This window comes from Panthera leo, chromosome B4 (assembly GCF_018350215.1).
Source record: "Panthera leo isolate Ple1 chromosome B4, P.leo_Ple1_pat1.1, whole genome shotgun sequence".
NCBI lineage: Eukaryota > Metazoa > Chordata > Mammalia > Carnivora > Felidae > Panthera > Panthera leo.
The window spans coordinates 59,413,679-59,439,430 of NC_056685.1; the positions used below are offsets into that span (position 1 = coordinate 59,413,679).

Consider the following 25,752-nt stretch of genomic DNA (forward strand, 5'->3'; position numbering starts at 1 on the left):
ACTCATGATATCCCTTATCTGGGGAAGCAAACTAAAGTGTATTATAAACTTTAAAATGTTGAAATTTTAGGTGTGCCTCGGTGGCTCAGTTGGTTAAGTGTCCAACTTCAGCTCAGGTTCTCATGGTTCTCAAGGTTTGTGACTTCAAGTCCCACATCAGTTTCTCTGCTGTCAGCACAGAACCCACTTCAGATCTTCTGCCCCCTCTCACTCTGACCCTACCCCCCAAATAAATAAACTTTAAAAAAAGAATTTAAAAATTTTAAAACTCAATATTTGCATATAGAGTTGACTGCTGTGATGTAAGTAATGGAAACTGTATTATATTAATTTGGGGGGAGGGGAGGGGCAGAGGCGAGGCAGAGAAAGAGAATCTCAAGCAGGCTCCACAGTGTGGATCCCAACACGAGTTACAGTTTCACAACTATGAGATTATGACGTAGGCTGAAATCAAGAACGATGCTCAAGTGACTGAGCTACCCAGGCGCTCCTGCATTATATTAATTTTTAACTGTAAAGTTATAACATTGCTTTATTTTTATACAAGTGCCATAGAATTTTTAGTCTGACTTGGCAAGGTAAAGATATTTTGAAAGAAAGAATGACTTTCAAGAAAACATTAAACAATCTATTCACTCATAGGATCTTAAGATAAGAGAGGACAAGCATGCTGGTGCCGATGTCTCTCCATCCCATTCACTGATCGTTAAGGCCAGTCAGAGCCCATTCAAGGACAGCAGACTTGCAGCTGTTCAGCAGTTGAAACATACAGCTGCAAGCTTGCATTTCATAATATTTATAAAACTACAGGATCAGCACTAAAAGATGATCTAATGTAGTCTTCTGTTTCTGTTAAGCCACAGGTGTCTCAGCTCTCACTCAGGTGTGGACTGAGATTATATTCTTAAGCTTATAAGTGATTTGAGTACCATCAAATGGCAAGAAATTAAAAGCCAATTTAGGGATGCCTGGGTGGCTCAGTCAGTTAAGCGTCCAACTCTTGGTTTGCGCTCAGGTCATGATCTCATAGTCATGATCTCATGGATCAAGCCCTGCGTCAGACTCTGCACTAACAGCATAAAGCCTACTTGGGATTCTCTCTCTACCTCTCTCTCTGTCCCTGCTCTACTCACACTCTCGCTCAGAATAAATAAATAAGCTGTAAAAAAAATTTAAATGAATCCTGTTATGTATCCTAAAGTACCAACTTATCTACCATTATGCTCAAAACTAACCATTTTACTTTATTGTACTTACTCCTGATTTTCTTCTGCCACTTCATTTCATTGTAGAGATCTTCAGTTTGCTGGAAAAAGTCATTCACTTTACTTCCTTGTTCATCCCTTTCAGTTGTGTTGAACACACGGCTCTTGGATTCTCGCGTAAGGTATTCACATATATTGGGGACAGGAAAAACTATTTGTTCCATTGTCCTATCATGCCGAACAATCTGAAAATATTAATGTGCATTTGCTTTAGCTTTTGGGCACTTCAGTCTTAGACTATTTTGTGTTTTTAGCATGAGTTTATGAATGATATTTTATTAATTAAGTTTGAAAAAACATGCCAGCATGAAATCCCTAGAATAATCCTTTAGTGCACTACTTTTCATTGGTGTCTTTAAGAAAAATTAGGGACACCTGGGTGGCTCAGTCGGTTAAGCATCCGACTTTGGCTCAGGTCATGATCTCACAGTTTGTGAGTTCAAGCCCATGTCAGGCTCTGGGTGGACAGCTCATAGCCTGAAGCCTGCTTCAGATTCTGTGTCTCCCTCTCTCTCTGCCCCTGTCCCACTCACACTAGGTCTCTCTCTCTCTCTCAAAAGTAAATGAACATTAAAAAAAGAATAAATGAATAATAAATAATAAATGAATATTAAAAAATAATAAAAAAAGAAAAATTAACTGATGACTGTATCATAAATACTGTTATAAATAACAAAACCCCAAATCTTTATTCTTTCTGGAATAACATTAAACTTCTGTCACCCATTTTTTATTTTCATGAGTTACATCAGAGAATTAAGAACTAAGTGATTGGCTGCATAACCTTAAACACAGCACTTGGTATATCTGCATCTTATTCTTAGCTTGTTCTTCCTAAAAAGATCTGTTGGAGACCAAATGACATACTCAACGTGATGTGCCCTGAGTTCTATAGAAAAAGGTGCTTTATATCATTAAAATGTTTCCTACTCATGGCAAAACATATTTTTGTAGGTATAATATCCATTTAAATATATAACTAGATGTAAGTACTCCTTATTTTCAATTTGTCTTATTTGGTACTTGTGACAGTTTAATGTTAGACTAAACAAAACAAAAACCAGCTGAATATTTTCATACGAATTCACCATGCAACAAGGGTTTGTTTAGACTAAATCTCAAGGTACATGTTTATATACTCTGCTTATCCCTCAAGAATGAATCAGGATTGGTCTAAGCCAGAAAGGCCACCCTACTACTCCCCTTCACCACAGGCTGGTATAGTGGGGCAAGCATGTGACCTAGTTCCAGGAAATGAGGCATAAGTAGAAATATCCTGGTGGCAGGGGAGAGGGAATCAGGAAAGATTTTGCTTCCTGAAAAAACAGAGAGTCACATGAAAGAAACAAAATAATAAAGCCAAAAAACTAAATACAAAATACAAAAAACTCTTGTTTTGGCCTGTATTCTTTTTCTTCCCACTTAGAACAAAAGGTAATAGAAGGGCATGATGCTTAAAACTCTGGCAGCCCTTTTGCAATCTTGAGGTGAGATATCACCAGCATAATAAGGAAGACACAAAGTACGATAGGAAAGGCTTGCATGTCTGAAGACATCACTTGAGTTATTGAATCAATTGTAGAACTACCGGTACCTACAGATTTCATTTTATGTGGGATAATCAAATATTTTTATTGTTCAAACAATGGTCAATCTGGTGTTCTGTTACTTGTAATATAAGCTATCCTAAATGATATGTAAATATGCAAACTAAATGCTAGAATACTATCATATAAACAAACAAAAAAGGGGCACCTGGTTGGCTCAGTCGGTTAAGCATCCGACTTTGGCTCAGGTCATGATCTCACAGTTCGTGGCTTTGAGCCCCATGTCGACTCTGTGCTGACAGTTCACAGCGTAGAGCCTGTTTCAGATTTTGTGTCTCCCGCTCTTGCTGCCCCTCCCCTATTCATGCACTATTTCTGTCTCTGTCTCTGTCTCTTTATCAAAAATAAATAAACATTAAAAAATGAAAAAAAATACACACACAGAATGAAATTTAGTAGCAGTAAATAAAATTCCCAAACACAGGTTAAAGAAGTCAATTATACAAAAGAAAAATTGGACCTATTTATATTGCAGGGGGAAAAAAACGTTGTTTTTTTTTTTTCTTGATCCAAAAGTATAAAACCATAAAAAAAAATTCTCAGGATGCATTTAAGAAATAGTGTCTGTATACCATGATCAAGTGGGATATACTCCAGGGACGCAAGGGATGTTCAACATCCACAAATCAGTCAATGTGATGTAGTACAGTAACAAAATAAAACATTAAAATCATATAATCAGTTCAACAGATGCAGAAAAAGCATTTGAGAAAGTTCAACATCCATTTATGGTAAAAACTTTCAACAAAGTGGGTATAGAGGGAACATATCTCAACATAAAAGCCATACCTGACAAAGTCACACAGCTATCATAATATACCAACAGTACAAAGCTGAAAGTTCCTCCTCTAAGATCAGTACCAAGACAATGATGTGTTGCAATCAACATTAATTCTTCTGTTTTGTCCCATCACACTTTTTGCTCACTAGGTAACCCTGCCCTGTTCTGGTTCTCAAGACACATATCACTTTTATTCAACATAGTATTAGAAGTCCTAACCAGAGCCATTAGACAAGAAAACAAAATAAAAGGCATCCAAATTGGAAAAAAAGAAGTTAAATGGTCACTATATCTAGAGGACATGATATTAGGTATAGAAAACCCTAAATACTCCAACAAAAAAGTGTTAGGAATACTAAACAAATTCAGTAAAGTGGCAAGACACAAAAATTAATACACAAAACTCTGTTGTATTGCTATGCACTCATAATGAACTATCAGAAAGAGAAATAAAGAAAACAACCTCATTCAGAATTTCATCAAAAAGAACACAACAGTGGCTCCTAGGTGGCTCAGTCATTTGAGCATCCAACTCTAGATTTTGGCTGAGGTCATGATCCCAGGGTCATGGGATCAAGCCCCACATGGAGTTCTGCACTGAGCATAAAGCCTGTTTAAGATATTCTCTCTCTGTCTGTCTTTCTCTCCCTCTGCTCCTCTCCCCCACTTGTGTGCTCGCTCTCTCTCTCTCTCTCTCTCCAATACCTAGAAATAAATTTAATCAAGGAGCTAAAAGATCTATGTATTAAAAACTGTAAGACACCAATGAAAGAAATTGAAGAAGCCACAAATAAATGGAAAAATATTTCATGCTCATTGTTTGGAAAAACTAATATTTTTAAAAAATATCCATACTACCCTAAGCAATATACAGATTCAATGCAATCCCTGTCAAAATTTCCATGATATTTTTCAAATGGAACAAACACTCCTAACAAAAAAGGAACAGTCTTAAAATTTGTATGGAACCACTGAAGACCCCAGATAGCCAAAGCAAGTTACAGACAGAAATTACACTCCCTGATTTCAAACAGTATTACAAAGCTATAGTAATGAAACAGTGTGGTATTGGCATAAAAACAGAAACACAGATGAATGGATCACAATAGAGACCCCAGAAATAAATCCATGCATATGTGGTCAATTAGTTAACCATGAAGGAACCAAGAACACAAAATGAGGAAAGGACAGTCTCTTCAATAAATGGTTTGGAAAATTGGACAGCTACATGCAAAAGAATGAAACTGGACCACTACCTTACACAGTACACAAAAATTAACTCAAAATGATCAAAACTTAAACAGAAGACTTGAAACCACAAAAAGTCTTAGAAGAAAACAGGTAGTAAGTTCCTTGACATAGGTCTTGAAGATGATGATTTAAATCACATGACAAAAGCTAAGGCAACAAAAGCAAAAATAAACAAGTGGGACTACATCGAACTAAAAAGCTTTTGCACATCAAAGGAAACCATCAACAAAGTGAAAAAGCAAGTTACTGAATGGGAGAAAATATATGCAAATCAAATATCCAATAAGGGGCTAATAGCCAAACTATATAAAGAATTCATACAACTCAATAGCGGAAAAACCCAATCTGATTAAAAAATGGGCAGAAGATCTGAATAGATAATTTTCTGAAGAAGATAGACAAATGGGCAATAAATACATGAAAAGATGCCCTACATCATTCATCATCAAGAAACTTCAAATCAAAACCACAATGTGATATGATCTCACACATGTTAGAATGACTATTATCAAAAAGACTAGAAATATTAAGTATTGGTGAAGATGTGGAGAAAAGGGAACCTTTGTGCACTCTTGGTGGAAATGTAAATTGGTGTGGCCACTGTAGAAAACAATATGGAGGTTCCTCAAAAATTAAAATTGGAACTACTATGTGATCCAGCAATTCCACTTTTGCATATTTATCCAAAATAAACAAAAATACTAATTTGAAAAATATCTGCACCCCCATGTTCACTGCAACACTATTTACAATAGTCGGATTATGGAAACAACCTAAGTGTCTGTCAATGGATGAATGGGTAAAGAAAATGGTGGTATATATACACAGAGGAATATTTGCCATAAAGAATAACAAAATCTCACCATTTATGACAACAAATGAATGGACCTCAAGGGTCCATTTATATTATTCATATAAATGAAAAAAGTCAGATAGAGAAAGACAAATAGCACATGATCTCTCTTATATGTGGACTCTGAATATAAATAGATACATACAATAGATATACATAGATACAGACAATAGATTGGTGGTTGCCAGAGTCAGGGGACGGGATGTGGGAAAAATGGGTGCATTGCTTTTGACTTTTTAAAAATTTAAATCAAAAATTAAAATTAAGATTAATTTTGAAAAATAAATAGAGCCTTATTTATTACAAACCAAACTATTCAGTCCTTTATGAGATGCTATGTTTGATTCTGGTTGTCACATTTTACAAGGGGGCACCTACAAACTAGAGGGATTGCTGCAGACAAGGGGGATGTATTAACTGTAAAAAGCCAAAATGGATAATGTTTTCAATATATTTATTCAACAAATGACTATTCACTCCTTAGGTAAGGAGCTCTGGGGAATTCAAAGTGAAAAAACATCATGAATCCCAATCTATAGGAGGCTATAGCTTAGTGATCATCATGGGTCTTCAAATGGTACAGCCAAGCTATCATGCTGATGGAGGAGCAAATGTTCTGAACACTGGGTAAACATTAAAGTGGGCTGATGTGCACTCTTTATAAAAAAATAACTTTCTAATTATTCAAATTGTTCAAAATTGGATCTGTTTCCTTCTGAAGTAGTGAGATCTCTATCACAGGAAGAATTGGAAGTGGAAGCAGGATCATTACAGAATAATTTCTCTTTGGATGGGTGACCCACAAGGTCCTTCAAATTTCCCAGTGTCTTTCAGTCTATAACTTTAGAAAACCTATTATTTTCAACAATAATCATTATTATGGTGGTGCTCCAGGCACAGTGTCAGTTTTGGAAACATAGAGATGATCAAGAATGGGCCCTGTCTCAAGGAAGGGACAAGTGATACATAATACACATATTCCAATATGATATATTTAACAGCATGATCAAACTGTTGTGGGAGGTGCAGTGGGATGAAACTAATGAATGCCTGATAGAAGGGTGAGAGGCCTCTCTGCGTGGGGCATATGAGCTGGTCTTCCAATGAGCATGAGGACTGGTCAACATGTATAAGTTAGATCATCAGTCCAGACTGTTCCTTTGAACCCTGGACTTCTGTACCCAACTTCATGCATGCCTCAAAGTCACCTCAAGTTCTATTTATCCAAGAACCAACAAATGGTCTTCCTTTCTCTGGGGTCTCAGAGCTAGGCCCCCAATGCGCAACACCAGTTCTGCTTATTTATTCAGACCAGAAGCCCAGGGGTGTCCTTTTCCATACCCTTTTCCTTAGGTGATCACATTTTATAAGGAGCATTATAAATATCCTACACACACACAGAGACGTGCACGCACGCATGCGTGCATGCACACACACACACACACACACACACACACACACACACGTTTTTCTCCAGTGTAGTCATCTTCAATACCATCATCTTTCACAGTTGTTCTTTTGAAAAGAGACACCCCCACTCATATGTTCTTTCACATCTTTCTTTCATTTACTTCTATCTGAAATTCTGTGCCCAATCTTTAATGAAGAAACTTCTACTCAATCTTTAATATATTTTTTTGGCAACTGTCTGTAAAATCCATCCTGAAACTCCCCAGGCACAGTTAATTGCTGTTTTCTCTACATTTCCTTCGCCCTTTGTTTATGCACTTATTACACAGAATTATCTTCTGTATGTGATGGAGAGTAAGTGATCTGCTAACAAATTACTAAAGTTGTGTATTTGCAGTGAAATACCTCCTCATTGCTGGGAAACCAGTAAAAATCCAACCTCAAATGATAGCTGCCATCTCTCACACAGGTATTAACTGGACCCTTCCTCTGACCCACCCAGCCCACCTCCTATTCCTACCTCTTCTAATCCTGTAGCTTTGTACTGTGACTTCTGGGACCTTCCTCAGAACCTAAGTGGTTTGGTGATAAATTTGTATCAATTTCCCCAGCTTCCTGACTTGGCCAGCCTCTCTGTCTCTAAGCACCTGATGCAATAAAGAATGTTTCTGCTTCTGGTCCAGCTCATGGGTTCTACCAGGGTCAAATCTCCCACCAAGGCTGCAGTATTATTCATGTCTATAAACGTGAGCAAGAGATCCATCCTGTGATATGAGGTAATAATGCTCATTATTCCAAATGTTTGGCAATAGGAAACAACAAGGTGTAGTGATAATATACCCTGAGAGTTAATAGCAGTGTTACCCATCATGCATTCTGCTGAAAACTAAAAAAATACCTGCCAAAGTGAATAAATGTATGAATGTAAATTACGAGTGACAAGCGTCAACTACTCTGCTCACTTCTGCCTGATTAGCTCTGCCAACTAGTGTCAAAATGATACCATAGCTAGTAAATGACAGCCAGATGGGTCTCACAACACATAATGATAAGTCCATGTTGACCTCCACCTTCTGAGTTGCCACCAGCTATTAAATAATGTTTCATTTAGGGGGTAGGGCATCAATTGCTGCATACTGAAAATGGAAACTGCTATAAATCATTCCAAGTTTATGCTATCAATATGAAAACTTTATAGCGCCTTCCATACTTTTGAACACTGTCTTACACAGAGATCTCTTTTAATTAGCCTTTTAGAGTTTTGACCGAGCATGCTTTTCTTGAATGATACTTCTATTATAATAATCTTTTCATGAAAACACCACTGCTCTGCAATGATTGCTTCTATGACCAAAATAAAACAAAAGTCACATTAATTACAAAAGAAAATTTAGATATAGTTCTGGCCAAAAGCTAAAGACTGCTTTATCTGCCAAAATCAAAGACTGCTTTGAAAGATATGCACCTCGATTTCTTATAGATGACTCTTCACATCTTATCTTTTGATATATACTTTTCCAGTTTATATTTTTAAATTCTGCTTCATTGTTCTAGGAAACAATTATGAAAATGTCCTGAAATAGAAAGTGAACATATATTTTCACAGTTGATCCCTTTCAAGAAATAATTGATGGTTACCTCAATCTGTGCAGTGTGATTGGCATAATATTTTAAGGCTTCATCCCCATCATCTGGATCTGATCCTGGTTTGAGCATCTGTTGTAAGAGTTTGTTGTGACGGGCCAACTAGAGGGAAAGAGAAGAGAAAAGGATTTAGGTCTCTTTTTCCCCCTTTCCTGGGATTAAACTTTGAAATTACTTTGTCCACTTGTACACATAGCTTCACAGTTCTGGGGTTAACGGTGATTAATTACACTTCAGTAAGGCATGTCCATTTGAAAGCTATAAATAATGAAACTATAAGGATCAGCTGTTATTACCATATCAATTTTACATTTTTTTGTTTGGCAATATATATGTTCCTCTCATGAGAAGACCGTGTCTCTCCCAGAGTAGGTGTTCACTTACTATCTGTTGATTAAATTTATATCTTAGATAAATGTATAATTGAGCCAGGAAGAAGAAACACCTGCAGAGATATATAACTGATACTCCCTATAATAGATTTAAAATACATGCATATCTAAAACAACTTGATCAGCAGTGTGATACTTCAGTAGGTAACAGTACCAATATAAATGGCAGCTTCTATATACACAAATAAATAGGTATTTATATTTCAGAGGAATTTCTCTTATAGAATCTAATCAAAGCTCTCTACATTAGCAGTTTGTACTAAAGTCCTATGCTTCTGAATATTCATATGTCAGAATTCATACTTTTCTCAGTTTTATTAGGAGTGGAAATGGCATTTACAGAATAAAAATTTCACCACAAATTGTCTTAAACTTCTGTTGATAGAAGTAATCTTTCTCTCCCATTTGAATGTCTATGACATTTGTTGCCAGTTCTCTCACGTTGTAAATAACTAATACATGATGCCTTCACATATCACTTTTATGGCTGTCTTGAACAATTCCTGAAACCCTGCAATGTCTTTAACCTTTCAGGTATTCTACTTATGCCTCAAGTTTCCTGAGGGCTTCTAGTAAAAAGAATCCACATATAATTCTTATTCCTGGCACCATTCCTATCTCTTACCCTGTGCCAGCCACTAATCCTAAACACTTAAGTGCATGGTCTCATTTGATCCTTCTAGGAAATCCTAAAGTAGGCACTCGTATTATCCCCATTTTACAGATAAGGAAACTGAGGCACAGAGCATTTAAGGGAGTTGCCCATGATAATGTCTCTAGAAAATGATAGAGCCAGTATTGAACTCAAGCAGTATGGTTTCATAGTATTCTTATCAACTTACAGAGCAATAAATAAGTCTTTGTACTATTCTTAAGATGTTAACTCAAATTGTGATTATTAAGAATGGAGATAAATTTTAAACAATAATCCAGGACCTATAAAACCTCATAAACATTATACTTGTAAGTGGTAACGTGGTAAATTAAATATTCATTCCATTGATGCTGCTCTAAAGCAAATCATTTCCAAAGCTATTATTTTAGATTGGCTTTCAGGGATATTTATAATTCACTCAAGAAAACCATTTACATTTCATTCTTGACTAAATGTGAATTACACAGATTTTTATTACAAACTGTAGTCATGAAATTTGTTGTGACTTATAGGTGCTTGTAAAATTCTAAATATGTTTCAAAGGATAGAATTATTATAATCATTTAGGCACATTAGCATGTGTTTTAAGAAGTTTGTTGAAGGTAAAATTGGCATGACTTGTTTACAGTTTGCATCTAGGGCATGAAGGAGTTAGGATTGACCCCAACGGTATAGACCTGAGCAACTGAAGGCTTAGAAATTCCAGTAACTAAGGAAAAATGCAGAAGGACCATATTTAGGGAGAGAAAATCAAGACTTTGATTTTGGACACATGAAACTTTATATATCATGCAAAAGGAGACGATGAGCAGGCTGTTGGATGGACGTGTTTATCAAGAGTTCTGTGCAGAGTTCGGGAATGGAACTATGTACCGAGGTGTCATCAGTATATGTGTCATACTTAAAATCATGAGCTTAATGAGATGACCTAAAAGTGAGCTCAGACAGAGAAAAGAGATCCAAAGAACACCAATAGAATTTAGGAAGAGGAGGGGAATCAGAAAAGAAGACTGAGAAATTTGCGCCAGGGAGGTGGGAACAAAACCAGTGAAATCAGGGGTCCTGGCAGCCAAATGAAGAAAGAACTTCAGGATGGAGGGAGTGATCATTTGTGTCAAAAGTTGATGACAGTTGAATCAAATGATGACCAGGAAGTGACAGTTAAAAGTCACTGATAACCTCGACAGCAACAGTTTCAGAGAATGGTGGACAGCAAAGCCTAATGTAACAAGTAAGAATGCGTGGATAAGAAGTATAAACAATGAGTATAGGCAACTCTTGAAAAGCACCACTATAAGGGGGAGCCAAGAGACAGGGTGGTAGCTAGACAAATGGATAAGGCAAAAGGGAGGTATTTTTAAAGATGAGAATTGTAACATCATGTTCGTTTAATTTTGAGAGAGCTGGAACGTTTGCTAAAGCAACATCTTGACTAGGTGAGAATGGAATAATCTAAGATGTAAGTGGAAGGTTTTTGCCTTAGATAGAAACAAATTCAACCATACTGACAGCAGAGCTATGGGCGCAGAGTCAGGAGGGTGTTAGTTTTGATGATGGGAACACAGAAAAGTTTTGGGTTTTTTCCTGGTTACTTTTATTTTCTCAGTGTAGTAGGAAGCTGATAATGAGGATGAGAAAGGAGGTGTTGGAAATTTGAGGAAGAGAAGATATGAGATGGTGAGCTAGGGAAAGTGAACACACTTGGAAAATGTAGTAGGATTGTCAGGAAGTCCTAAGAGCTCCCTTTCTGTGATGGTGAAAGCGAGGTCAGTAAGCATGTTTGTGTGTTTTTCTCCAGTGAGGTTCAGCTGTCTGGGTCCAGGCATAAGTAGACAGCATTGTAATTAATGGGATTTGTGGTTTTTCAGGACAAGGTCAACAACACACCAAAAAGAGATACGTGGAAATTAAGAGTCCATGCTAGGACTTTCAATGGGTCCATGGAAGCTAAGCTGAATTACAAAGGTAATGAAGCCAAGAGGGACAATGAAAAGGTGGTAGGATCAATGAATTGTAGCTTCTAATGTCTTTAAAAAAATGTGTTGCAGTTGAAGTGCTAGAAGAAAGTACTAGTTAGAAAAGGCAAGCCAGCCTGAGATACTTAAAGTGGAACTCACTGATGGGGGGCAGGGAGCAGTGACTAGTAATGATCAGGTTTTAGGTGTAACCATATATCTATCATCTGGTCTCCATCACCACACTGCCCTGAGCCACCATCTTCTCTCACCTGGAATATTGCAATAGCCTTTAACTGGTCTCCCTGAGTCACCCTGGTCTCCCAGAGTTTAGCCTTAACACAGGAGCCAGAGTCATCTTTTTGGTACAATCATGCCTCTTCGACTCAAAACCCTCCAATGGCTGCCATCTCAGTTAGAGTTAGAGCCAAGTCTTCACCATGGCCAACGAGGCCAATAGAATCTGGCCTTGTTACACCTTTCTCATTACTCTCCTGGTACCTCCCCAAGATCCCAGCCCTTCTGGGCTCCTGACTGTTCCTTCAACCTGAGAAGCGTGTATCCATCTCAAGGCTTTGTAGGTGTTCCCTTTCTGGATCCTCTTCCTCTAGACACCTGCATGGTTTGCTTCCTCACCTTCTTCAGGACTCCTTTCAAATACTGGCTTATCAATAAACATGCTTTGAATAATGACCTCGTCCATCTTTCCTAATACATCCAACAACATTTCCTCCTTTATTTTTCCCCATAGCATACTATGATCTGACATACCATATTTTATTATCAATGTCTTCATTAACTATCCCTACCACAACAGAGTAAGCTTATGTTCTTAGAGAACAGAGATTTTCATCCATTTTGTTCACTGTTATATTTCCAAGGCTTAGAACAGTGTCTGGCACATAGTAGATATTCAATACATGTTTGTTTAATAAATTAAATATAAATATCAGAACTCTTAAATCATAAACAAAGGATAGCTTTCCAATGTAAGACATTAATTTGAATAATTTCTTATAAATTTATTTATTAAAAACTTTTACTTCTTTATAGTTACTTTATAGTATTAAAATTAACATAATGATTTTAAGAAATCAACAATGCCATTTTATGTGATATAATGAATAGTACAAATCTATACAGATAATTTTCATTTAGTATGTACTACTTAACAGAAACAGCAGGACTTCTCTCTTTCCTGCAGTGTTAATGAGATGATTCTACATTTTCTTGTTTTATTGAAGATAATGGCACTCTCAAAGACACTTTAAAAAAATAAGATGTGGAGGCCTCTCTCACATGTTCAAACATTTAAAATAAAATTTATTCATAATTATATGTGTAACCTACACATACATTGGAAAATTAAAAATATATAATAAGAAAAAACAAAATAGAAATAACTGTACCATTTTTTTTCTGCCTGGATATCTTTTACATTATTTTGTGACTGAGAGCCTTTCCTGACTAATTAGCCTAGTTTGCTCTTGCTTGTTCTGTGTTCAGATGGTGCCCTGTAACATACCTATATAGCAAAATTTCTCATATTGTATCTTAGTTAATATTATGTCTCTCCAAGGAAAAGGACCTTGTCTTAACCTCTACATTCTCAGAGGAAAAAACAGAACTTGGTACACCAAATAGACACAATAGATATTTGCTAAAGAAACAAGTTAGTGAATGACATTCATTATGTATTTATTGGGCAAAAACTCTTAAATCTCGATGAAATATCTCTCTGTTTCCTCCTTGATAAAATACAAAGGCCAAAGAAATATAGTTAGACATCAGATGATGGTAGAATTCCCAGGGTTTGTAGAAATAAAATACTTTAATATTCTGTTCTTATTTCATAGTTAATTCATGTACTTATATCTCTTCTGCTGTATTGTAAGCTATTTGGAGAAGAAGGACCTGAATACTCAATAAATGTGGGCTTGAACCCTGTGAAGCAAGGATAGCATCCCTATTTTATAAACAAAATACAAAAGTAAATAATATCTCAATGATTCTGAAACATGTGAAAATAACTGGTATCGATACAGAGCTCTCTGCTCCAAGTTTACAGTGTACTAGAAGCACAGTATAAATTCTCAGAGACCAATTAACATATGCTCAATAGTTTGGGGTTTTTTTTAAAGATTTAGTCCCCTTTATATGCACTCCTATTAAAAATGTTACCCAGAATGACCATGCTGCCAATCATAAACATCAGTTTTTTCTTAGTGATGGGCTCTTTACTTTAGCCAATTTTCTCTACCATTCCCTGCCACATACTTTTTTATATGACACAAATAAAGAAAAACAACCCCAGAATTCAAAGAAGCAACAGCATCATTTAATATCATGTGCTTTGGAAACCAAATGTGAAAAAAAAAAACAAAACGGTAAGTTTCTAGACAAGTATAGCACATCTGTGGAGATCCATCACAATGAGAAATGTAATTTAAATCTTAATTAAAAACTTGAAAAGAGTTAATGAAGACATACAAGGACAGTCATCTTATGATATATAACTTTAGCTCACAGAGACCCTCACAACAGTATTTGAAATTACCTGATGTCACTATACAACATGGTCTGGAAAACCAACCATCCATCAATGTTACTAATAATGAGAATCTGAACATGGGCATCATCACTGAATACTAAAAAGGAATAATGTTACAGTTAGAAAATCTCTGGGACCTAGAAATACTTACAATCCACAACAGTCTTTATTAGGTGAAATTGTAGCAATCGTTTTATACATGGCATGGACATGATGCCTACATTCGCCATACCTGCTTGGTAAATGGTGATGAAAGAATTTTACCAATAAAAAACTCTTATTAGCTCATTACTACAAACAGAAAAACTAGCCTGAGATAATCTATCCCTTTCATAATATTAAAGTTTTAAAAAATGCAATGTAATACATGTGCAGATATATGCATATATATATCAGGGAGAAAGAAATCAAAACATTGGCAGTTAGTCTTATAAAAGAATAAAGACATAACTCCCACAAGGAAAGACTCCCTTGAATGCATAGAGATCTTTCATTATGTGTTGGGGGGGAAGGAAAATCATGCACTTCATTACTAGTCATGACATATTTGCAATTTAAATACATATACAACTTTAAACAGGAATAAAAATTTGTGCATGTATATAAAATACATACACACTCATAAGTACCATATACACAACCATATACACAAACATATATAACCTACAGCTAAGTCTTTAAGTAACACCGTGCAGCTTTTTAAATCCAAGATTAGGGAATAAAGATGACAGATTTAGGCTTTTTATTTTTAGCAGCACCCCTTATTAAACCATTCACATTTATCTTCCCATCATTAGAATTCTGATTCATTTCAGTTTTGGTCCAAATAGGGATGGAGTAAAAAAAAAAAAAAATCAAGCAATTGCACTTGAATGATATTCAACAATAATTATTCTTTGGCACTTCTCATGTGATTTTTTTCATGTGAGTTCCACTTGTATTAATTGGTAAAACTGACAGAGCAACTGCCTTTCCAAAGATCACAAAGTGCGCTGGAGCCTGAAGTCAGAATAATTGGCTTGTACGTTTACGTTAATAATTGTACAATGCTTTTATAGCAAACACTCTTCCTGTTAGAAGCAGAGAGAAATCAGCAGGAGAAGATAAACTAAGGTGTTTACCTTTTCTAACATGCTTAAAATACACAAACCTGTTTTCAAAACATGTATCTTTCTCTGATTTGGTGTTTCTTTTATGTAGAAAGCAAAAAACACTACTGTGGGATTATAGAGATAAGTAAGACTTATTCTCTTTCTTTAAGCAATCTACTTTCTAGTTGGAGGAATGAAAATAATTATAGAAATGTAATTAATATGAAGGAAAATACAGGCAGGAATGCAAGAGATCACATTTGGTGGTAGCACTAGGAAAAGAATCATGTAAAAAATGCATCTGATAAAGGTTTTAAAGAATGGATAAAATGTCCATAGGCAGGAAGGGGGAGGTGAGGATGTCATGAGGAAGCCGTTCTTAGGGGAGATGGGGACATGCATGAAGAAAGTCACAGAAGATGGGTAGAGAGAGACAGGTCTGGAAGGTGCAATCATACTAAATGCCCACGTAGGAGTTTGAGCAGAGAATACTATTGAAGTTGAACTGTGTCCACCAAAAAGACATACTCAAGTCCTAACCCCCAATAGCTGTGAGTGTGATCTTACTTGAATATAGGGTCTTTGCAGATGTATTCAGTTAAGATGAGGTCATACTGGATGAAGGTGGGTCCTAATGCAAAGACTAGTGTCCTTGTAAGAAGAGGGAAATTTGGACACAGACACAGACACATAGGGAGAATGCCATGTAATAACAGGAGACAGGGACTGATACAAGGCCAACAGCACCAAGGGTTGCTGTTACCAGCAGAAGCAAAGAAGACGCAGGTGAGGACCCTACCTTAGAGCTTTCAGGGAAAGCATGGCTCTGCCAATACCTTCATTTAGGACTTGCAGCCCCCAGAACTGGAAGGGAATAAATGTCTGCCATTTTAGACTATCAAAATTGTGGTAATTGGGGGCGCCTGGGTGGCTCCATCGGTTAAGCGTCCAACTCTTGGTTTCAGCTCAGGTCATGATCTCACAGCTTCGTGGGTTCAAGCCCCACATTGGGCTCAGTGCTGGCAGCACGGAGCCTGCTTGGGACTCTCTCTCTCTCTCCCTCTCTAGCTGCCCTTCCTCCACTCGTGCTGTCTGTGTCTCTCTCAAAATAAATAAACAAACTTAAAAAAAATTCAAAATTGTGGTAATTTGGTACAGCAGTCCTAGCATGCTGTATCAGTCTGTTTGGGATGCTAAACAGAAATACCAGAGCCTGGATGGCTTATATATCATACAGATTTACTTCTCACACTTCTAGAGGCTGGGAAGTTGAAGGGAAAAAGCACCAGCAGATTTGGTGTCTGGGGAGAGCTCACTTCCTCATAGACAGGCGTCTTTTCACTAAAACCTCATTGGTGGAAAGGGCAAGGGATCTTTCAGGTCTCTGGTATAAGGGCATTAATCCCATTCATGAGGGCTCTACCACCATGACCTAATCACCTCTCAAAGGCAAAAATTCCAAACACCATTGCACTGGACGTTGGGATTCAACATACGAATTTGGGGGTGGTGGGTGGCACAAACATTCAATCTATAGCAGAAGCTAATACAAATGCAAGCCATTAAGGAATTTTTCTCTTAATTTTGACATGATAAACTAAGATCTTCTTATTCTTTTCCCCTTCTATTAGAAAAAGAATTGGGGGATAGAGAGAAACCATTTGAGAATGGTGCCAACTGTCCAGAGCTGCTCTCAGTACTACAAAGTCCCTTATAAAGAAAATAACCCAAAGAAGAAATAACTGTCCCTCTAGAACATTGAAACCAGGATTATGATTGTATTCGGAGAAGGGTCAAACTCATGTTAAGAAGAAAAGGCTTTCTCACATGAGACTGAACTGTGTGGTCTCAGCAAGAAAATATTCACTGTGGCAGGGTATGTGCACTTAGACCCTTTATAAGCATATAAACTTCTGGCATTTCTAAAAGAGAGGATCACTTGCTCTCTACTTCAATCAGTAAATCAAGGCTGCAGGACCCCCCCAGTAATTTTCAAATTAAATCTGAGGTTAAATAGTGAAAGATGCAGAAATGGTGGCATTTCCAGAAGAGGGTGAGCACATTAGAGAGTTGGGGGTGAGGGGTAAAGTGAGGGGAGAAAATGTGGACGAGTATTACAGACATGGGTTTGATATTATGTATACAATATCTATATAGTATTATAGATAAGGCTATGGGAAGCAGACGAAAGTACTGATTCTCCACCAAAGAGTGTAAAGAAATGGATTAGCTGGAAAACCTCAGTCTTTCTTAAAGTTAATGCTAGTTCTTTTTTCTCCTTCCCAGACTTTCTTGTTCCCTAGTCAAGCATGGTTGTCCATAATGTCTTGCAGAATTTGGATTTTAACTAGAGTGGAAAGAGAAAGACCTAATGTTTATTTTTCTGGACTTCCAAAAGAATCTGAAGAGCACGCCTCAGGGGCGCCTGGGTGGCTCAGTCAGTTAACCATCTCGATTTCAGCTCAGGTCATGATCTTGTGGTTTGTGAGATGGAGCCCTGCATCGGGCTCTGTTCTGACAGCCTGGAGCCTGCCTGGGATTCTCTCTCTCTCTCTCTCTCTCTCTCTGCCTCTCCCCTGCTCTTGCACACACACATTCTCTCTCTCTCTCAAAATAAATTAATAAAGTTTAAAAAACACACACACAAAAAAACAGAGAATGCCTCAAAGAAAGCATGGCCAAGAGGAAAGCATAGCAATGGAGAGGAAGGTGAACAGAGGGAGTGTCACTCTGAGAAATACAAATCAGTAAGCCTGGGAAAGAGACGACACAAACCCCTGAGCACCTTGAGAGGCAGTTGTAGAGGACGGGTGGACTGCCAGACCAACGACCTCAGACACAAAGGAAAGCATGAGATCTCAGGACTGTTTCCTCATACCTACAACCATAGGGAAGTAATGACCTGGTTCCTTCCCTCCTCCTACAGGACTAAAGTAGCCTAGAATGCCAACATTACTCTATACTTTATCAAAGGAGTTGATAAAGGAGCATGTTTATAAAAGGAGTTTAAAAAATATATAGGTTTTATTCATCCAATATCCAAAATAAATTCTTTACGGTTCTTAGAAAACAGTTAATTTTTTCCATTGTGGCCAAACTAAGACAAAGATGGACAAAATGACAAGAAATTCACCAAAACCAACCAACCAAACGGACAACCCCCGCACCCCTCCCCCAAAAAAACCACTCAATTTTCAGATGGTCTGGACTCCTATTCATTAGGGTCTATCTAAAATCACAGTAAAATCAATAAAAGACCTTTCGTTATTATAATGAAGATACGTTTGATAGCTCAAACTTCAAAGCAAAGCAAAGTAGGAAAGAAAGAAAAAACCCCCGACATAAATGGCCCACCAGCAACAATGCATTTTTAAATGATTTAAGGTAGTAGGTTATATTTGCACTATGGTTTTGACATAAAGCATTCAAAGTGTTGCTATGAAAACTCCAGCTTTCCTAGTGGTTGCTGAATTTCATCCTAATGGAGTGGTTTTCAAAATGTGGTTCCTGAACCAGCTGCATCAGCATCACCTGGGAACTCCTCAGAAACCCAAATTCCTAGGTACTGCCTCAGGGCCCTTTAGAATCAGAAACTCTGTGGGTGGGGCCCAGCAACCACTTTAGCAAGCCCTCTGGGTGATTTCAATCCTGACTACATTTAAGAACCACTGTCTTCTTGGAGAGGAAATTTTACCACCAGGACCAATTTAAATACTGGACAGGAATCCACTTTCCATTTAAATCTATAACTAAAAGGGGCGCCTGGGTGGCTCAGTCGGTTAAGCGACCCACTTCAGCTCAGGTCACCATCTCGCTGTCCGTGAGTTCGAGACCCGCGTCGCGCTCTGGGCTGATGGCTCAGAGCCTGGAGCCTGCTTCCGATTCTGTGTCTCCCTCTCTCTCTGCCCCTCCCCCGTTCATGCTCTGTCTCTCTCTGTCTCAAAAATAAATTTAAAAAACATTAAAAAAAATTAAAAAAAAATCTAAAACTAAAGAAGCAACGGGTTTTAAAGGAGTTTTTTTTTTCCCTTCCCTACAAGAAAAATGTAAACAATATTAGATAGCCTTAATAACAGTAATTTCCTGAACAATTTTTTTTCAATTGTAACTGAGATCAGACGTATGAAAAGTATTCCATTTAGCTTTTAAAAATTGGTCATTTATCTACTATATGATTTCACTCATATGTAGAATTTAAGCAACAAAACAGATGAACATAAGGAAATGAAAGGAAAAAAAAGAGAGGGAGGCAAACCATAAACTCTTAAGGACAGAGAATAAATTGAGGGTTGATGGAGGGGTGCTGGGTAGGGGGATGGGCTAAATGGGTGATGGGCATTAAGGAGGGCATTTGTGATGAGCACTGGGTGTTATATGTAAGTGATGAATTGCTAAATTCTACTCCTGAAAACCAATGTTATACTATATGTTAACTAACTGGAATTTAAATAAAAACTTGAAAGAAAAATAAATTATAAGTAAGTAAATAAATAAGTAAATAAGTAAAAAACCAAACAAATAAATAAATATTGGTCATTTATCACTCATAGCTTTAATTTCTGAGCTCATTTTACACTTTTAAAAATATTTCTGTACTAGAACCCCATTCAAGTAAAAAAATTGCTAATAAGGAGGTTTCTATAATATTTATCAAAATATATAGTACACGTATTAGTTTATAAAATTAGTTTATATGCTTATTCTCATGAAAAGAGTAGATGAACAAAATTACCTTCTAAAACAAACTTTTTCCCTACAATTATTTAAGTCAAACTTATTCTTGAGTTTGATTTTGCTCAACTAGAACAGGTCATACTTTCTTTTACTTCAATACTTCAAAAGCTATATATATTAGAATTTTATAAAAAATTTTTTCACTTTTAGAAAAAAATACCTGTCATTTTATATTTTTCATGCAAAGTTTAATGAAGTATCATGCTTAATTGCTTCTGATATCATAGTAAGAATATACATCAATATTTTCTGAATGACTAAAACTACATGAAAAAAACTACATAAAAATAGTAAGTAGATCATCTTATCTGAAATCAGTATTTCACAAAAATATTCTACATTAATCATCGTTGTAGTGTCCTATTCAAAACGGATAAAATATTTGGGGGTGAGAAGCAAAAAATGAAACCAATTCTCCATGTTTCGTGTGATTATACAAAACACAAATAAACATTAATAAACAGAGAAAGTAGCAACTAATCTCTAGGAAACCCCCAAATGATGTACACTTGTAGTTTTTATTTTTGTTCCGTAGAATTGATGAAACACAGATGTTCATCCAAACTCTATTTCTTTCTGATGATCATAAAGATAAGTCTTCGAAATTTCTGGGTCTTACTATTCCTATAAGGAAGTAATGTATTTATTTCTTCAGATCCAGAGACGAGAGGATAAGACTACTTTGGTAGCTCCATCAAGCATTTACAAATCAGCGTGTTGGATATTTCCCATCCGCGTTCCCTCCCGAGTGATTTTTCAAATGTGGTCTGGATAGGAACAGCAGAACACAAGGATCCTTCTCTATGACAATTCAGATGATGATATGCGAGTGTGAAATACTATTTATTTGATTTTAGTGTGTCTCCCTCACCTAAACTATAAGTTTCAGGATGACAGGAATTTTGTGTTCACTGTTGTATCCCATGCCTCCAGAATAGTGTCCAGTACCGAACAGGTCCTTAATAAATATCTATTGAATGGATGGATGGCATAGAATGTTCCTGTCTGACCTATTTTTAATGGTATATGTTTCTAATTTTCCAGAGGAGATTGATTTTTATGAAATGTTGAATTACAATTTGTAAATGTGAAAGATATTTTAGTTCGTATTTATGGAATAAAGTGATTAGTCATTTACTTACAACATAAAGAAAATAAGAATTATACTGTCCCTTATCTCTTCAAAAGCATTCTAATTCTTTCACTGTTTCTAGTGATTCTTTTTTTCCAAGGCCAGCACAGAGAGGTGAAAAGAAGCATCTTTTTGAGACCTCTGACCATATTAAAATAGGTCTTGCAGTTGACTGAAAAAAAAGTTAGGGTCCTTGCTCTCAAAGCAATTGTTGGAGAGAGTGGTCTTATCATTCACACCGAGGGATTACCTCTGGTTCTGCCACTGACCTTTCATGGGCACACGTACAAATCACTCGACCTTTCTATGTCTAATTTACCTAGCTGTGAGAAAACAGTAATACCTACACTATTGTATCAAAGAGAATTACTGGAGGATCTGTGTTCTTAATGTTCCTTATGCTCCTGGACCGATGAGGCTTTAGTGAAGAGCACAGTATTACTCATTACTCTCCCCTATGATACACCTATTCTAAGAATGAGTCAATTGCTTTTCTGTTGCTCATAGACATGACAAAGCCACTTTCAAGTGGGTTAATTAAAGGCTTGGAATGATAATGATGAGTTCCACAACAGTTCTCACACTGCCAGTGTGCTCAGGAATCCAATCTGAAGTGTGCAAATTAGCCAGATGTAAAATCGGGGGGGGGGGGGGGGTGGAATGTGGGGAATTGAGAAGAAGCCCTACAAGATAATTTTCAGGAACTTTAAGCTCAATTGCTTGAAAGCATTTCAACCTCAGGTTGTTATAGCTTTCTATTTCCAAGTTACATCAGACTGAGAACTATCATGCGAGTGCTGCCTCGATGTTTAACTGTCTAATCAACAGCTGCTTAAAAAAAAGGTCAGCTTTTGTTAGAGTGGTTCTCAAAAGTGAGAGAATTATTGCTCAAGTGAACTTCTGCATTTCAAAGGCAAACCTAATAAAGGAGGAAATGAGGTGGCAAGGTGAATTTCAACTCTAAGTAAGGATACAGATCACTTGAATCAAAGTGAAAAGAGACAAAGAATTTTGAACAGATGTATTTTGTTACTTGTTCATTCTGTGACATCCAACACCCTTTTAAATGCTATCTAGTCATTCAGAAGTTAAATTGCCCAGGTTGTAAATGAAAATACAAAGGAGGGCATGAAAAGAAGGGAGGAAATACAATTTAGAGACAAACTCATTTAGGAAATCCTGTTCTACTTTCTCAGAAAATTATACAGCTAGCTGGTAGAAAAGACATTTAAGGGTACAGGTATTGATCACAAACATAGATGCTATAGACAGTTACTGCCTGTGTTATAAGCTTCTTTGGTACTATATGATGAGGTCACGAATTATCTATAAATGGAACATAAAATTGTTAGATCCATAAAGCATGTTATATGCAATTTTTATACAACGAAGGACTCATAATCCCAATCCAAAATAACAAAAAAAGTTTTCCTTATAACTTAAGCAATCATGAGCAAATACAATGATGGGTGTATGTCTTGTATGCTCGTTCTAAAATAGTTCATGAACCCCTGATGTGTGCCCAGTGATTCCCCAGGAAATGGAGTTATAAAAGTGAACAAGACAGTCAAATCTTCAGCCTTTATGGATTGACTTTCTGGTAATGGAGAAGACACAAACTAACGAGCAAATGCTAAGAAGAAAATAAATCAGAGGACGGGAGTAAGGAGCACCGGGCAATGGAAGTTGCCATTTTATTATTATTTTATTTTATTTTATTTTATTTTATTTTATTTATTTTATTTTATTTTATTTTATTTTTAAGCAGGCCAATGCCCAGCAAGGAGCCCAAGGCAGGGCTCCAACTCATGACCCCAAGATCAAGATGTGAGCTGAGATCAAGAGATGGATGCTTAACCAACTGAGGCACCCCCAGGAAGTTACCATTTTAAATCAAATGATCAGAAGGGTTTAGCAGAAAGCTAAAAGGGAGAAGAAACAGTAAATTCAACAACACAAAGCAATACTTCTTGACTTCAAAGCACAGCCATGAGACCCGTGTGGCTTGAGCAGGTAAGGAGGAAGGTAGCCAGAGAGATGGGTGAAGGGGGAAAAGGGGCCAGGCCATATTGAGAGGCTTTTGAGGCCAATGCCAAGATTTGAGTTTTGCTCAGAAATTGGATATTGGGAAGTTATGAGCAGACAGATGACATACTCTATTTAAGGGCTAGTGCTGTCACTGTGTTAGAGAAGACATAAAGGCAGGCACAGGTGAATGGAAGCAGGGAGAACAGACGCTCATTGCAATAATCCCAGTGAGAGATGGCAGTTTGGGACCAGGTGGTGGTGAGGAATGTGGCCAGATTCTGAAACATATAGTGCAAGAAGAGGGATGATGCCAGAGATGGCTAGGGAGTAGGACTGCATAGTTAGCATCATGGGCTCTGGAGAGACCTGGGTTCAAATCCTTTCTATCCCACTTGTTAATCAAGCATCGTGGACAAAGTAACAGCCTCACTGAGCTTCACTTTCTTCTTCAGCAAAATGAGGTTAATAACAGTGCTTTTTAATATTTACCTATGAGATGATTAGATGAGACACCGCACCTCATACAGAGTAAGATGTTGCTAAATGTGAGCTAACATAATAGAAAGAAGGAAGAGTAATCAGGAACATGACATTAAAATGTCTCCTAAGTCATGCCAGTGGGTGCATACTCTGTTCTATTGGAAGCTACTGAAGTGTTTAATGAAGAGACAGACACTTTTGAGAATAATCCCTTTGACTTCCCTGTGGAAAGTGACTGAAAGGACTCTAACCAGAGGCAAAGAAACAAGAGGCTGCTGCAGTTGTCCAGGCAGGAAACGAGGATGGCCAAGAGGAGGAAATGCAGAAAGAGTAAGAAGCAGAGAGGATCCCAGCGACATTCAGGAGGTAGAACCGAGGGGATGTGCTCTCTGGATGGCAGCCATGGAAGGGTCAAGACGAATGCCAGCTTTCTAGCTTGATAACTGGTTAAAGAACCATGCCACTCACTAGAAAGAGAGCTCAGAGTAACTCTCGGGAGGGACAGATGAGGACTTCAAGACTTAGCTTCCCTGTGCCACAGTGGGCTCAGATTGCCACATAGAAGAAAGGAGAATGTCAGGGCCTTGGGGGAAGCTAGCAAGGGCCTGGCTGCCTGTCACCACCAACACCAAAGCATTGATCTTTTCCTGATAAGTGTGTTCAATTTATTGCTTTGGAAAACTTCTCCTCAGTCTGTGTCAATGTGGAACATGTGGGAGTGCTCAACTTTAAAAACAAGTTAAATATGAGGCACTTCTAGAATCTGTGATGCAGTCAATAAAATTAGGGGCGACGGAGGGGAACAACTGCAAGGAAACCTTGCCCTAATAAATTGTTTTCTGTTAAAGCTATAAAGAGGTATGCTGTTTATTCCTTTTGGAGCTCATTTGTGGGCCCTCTTGCAGCATCCATTTAGAGCCTGATGCTGACGCTGTCTGAATTCGAGCCCTACCTTGCCCTAATGAGCTTCCGGAGGGTTGATGCGCCTCTCCTTCCTGCCTCCGTCTCAGCAGTCAGAGCGGGAAGGCCTCACTGCAGCTCCCAAGCCCACTGACATTTCATTAGCACTGTTGCTGCGATCCCAGAGCACGTCTTACCAGATGAGAGCCATGAAGCACCACCCAGGGTGGGTACAAGCTAAAACAAATCCCCGTCTGACAGAACAAGATGTGCTTTTGCAAACTGGAACCTGTGAGTATTTCCTATTGGCCCTTTACTGATACTGTTTTTTTGGTAAGGCCACGGAGCTGAAAGGAAAGCAAGGATAAATACGAGGAGGCTTAGGACATCTTGGAGGACGTTTTAAACCAAACACATACCCGCAAACACACACCACTTCTTCTGAAGAGTAACTGTAGTGTATTGAGGGTTATCAATAAAGTTGCTCAGCGGGACAACAGTGAATTGTAATGGCACCATTGTTTATACCTTGTTTTCCCTCCCCTCCATGTTTTAGAACTAATATTTCACTTCTGTTCTGCATAAGATTGGGGTCAGAATGGGACATTTTGGCTGAGGTGCTTTGAATCATTGCTCCTTTGACTCTAATGTACACTTTGGAGTGTATCTACTTTTTAGGTAGTAATCATTCAGCCTCCTCCGTTTGCTGCTGCCCATTTGGGGCCCCCAGCACTCAGTGTGGATTGCTCTTGGTAAGACTGTTGGTGACCTGCTGAGTGCCAAATCCCGGAATCAGATTTATGGCTGCACCTTGTGTGTTGAATTCTTTGGAGCCCCTGGTCCCTCCCCTTTGTGAGTCTGCGTCCTACCTCACGTTCACATCCCGTTCCTCAGACCACTCATTCTCAGCCCATTTCTGCAGGTTTCTCCTCGTCCTTTCTTTTAAAGTGTGATATTACTCAGAGTTCCATTCTCTTCTTTTTTGAACATTTTTTAAATGTTTATTTATTTTTGAGAGAAAGA

The 25,752-nt window shown here is 37.6% G+C and overlaps 1 protein-coding gene across 2 annotated transcripts in view; it reads right to left on the minus strand.

The window, feature by feature from the left end:
* Positions 1-25,752, minus strand: part of ITPR2 (inositol 1,4,5-trisphosphate receptor type 2) — a 485,618-nt gene that overhangs the window by 103,696 nt on the left and 356,170 nt on the right. For both annotated transcript variants that reach the window (XM_042946117.1, XM_042946116.1), the window contains exons 46-47: positions 8,806-8,913; positions 1,258-1,450 (exon numbers count right to left, since the gene is read on the minus strand). In XM_042946117.1, coding sequence (XP_042802051.1) covers positions 1,258-1,450; positions 8,806-8,913 — 301 coding nt within the window. The remainder of the gene's footprint in view (positions 1-1,257; positions 1,451-8,805; positions 8,914-25,752) is intronic.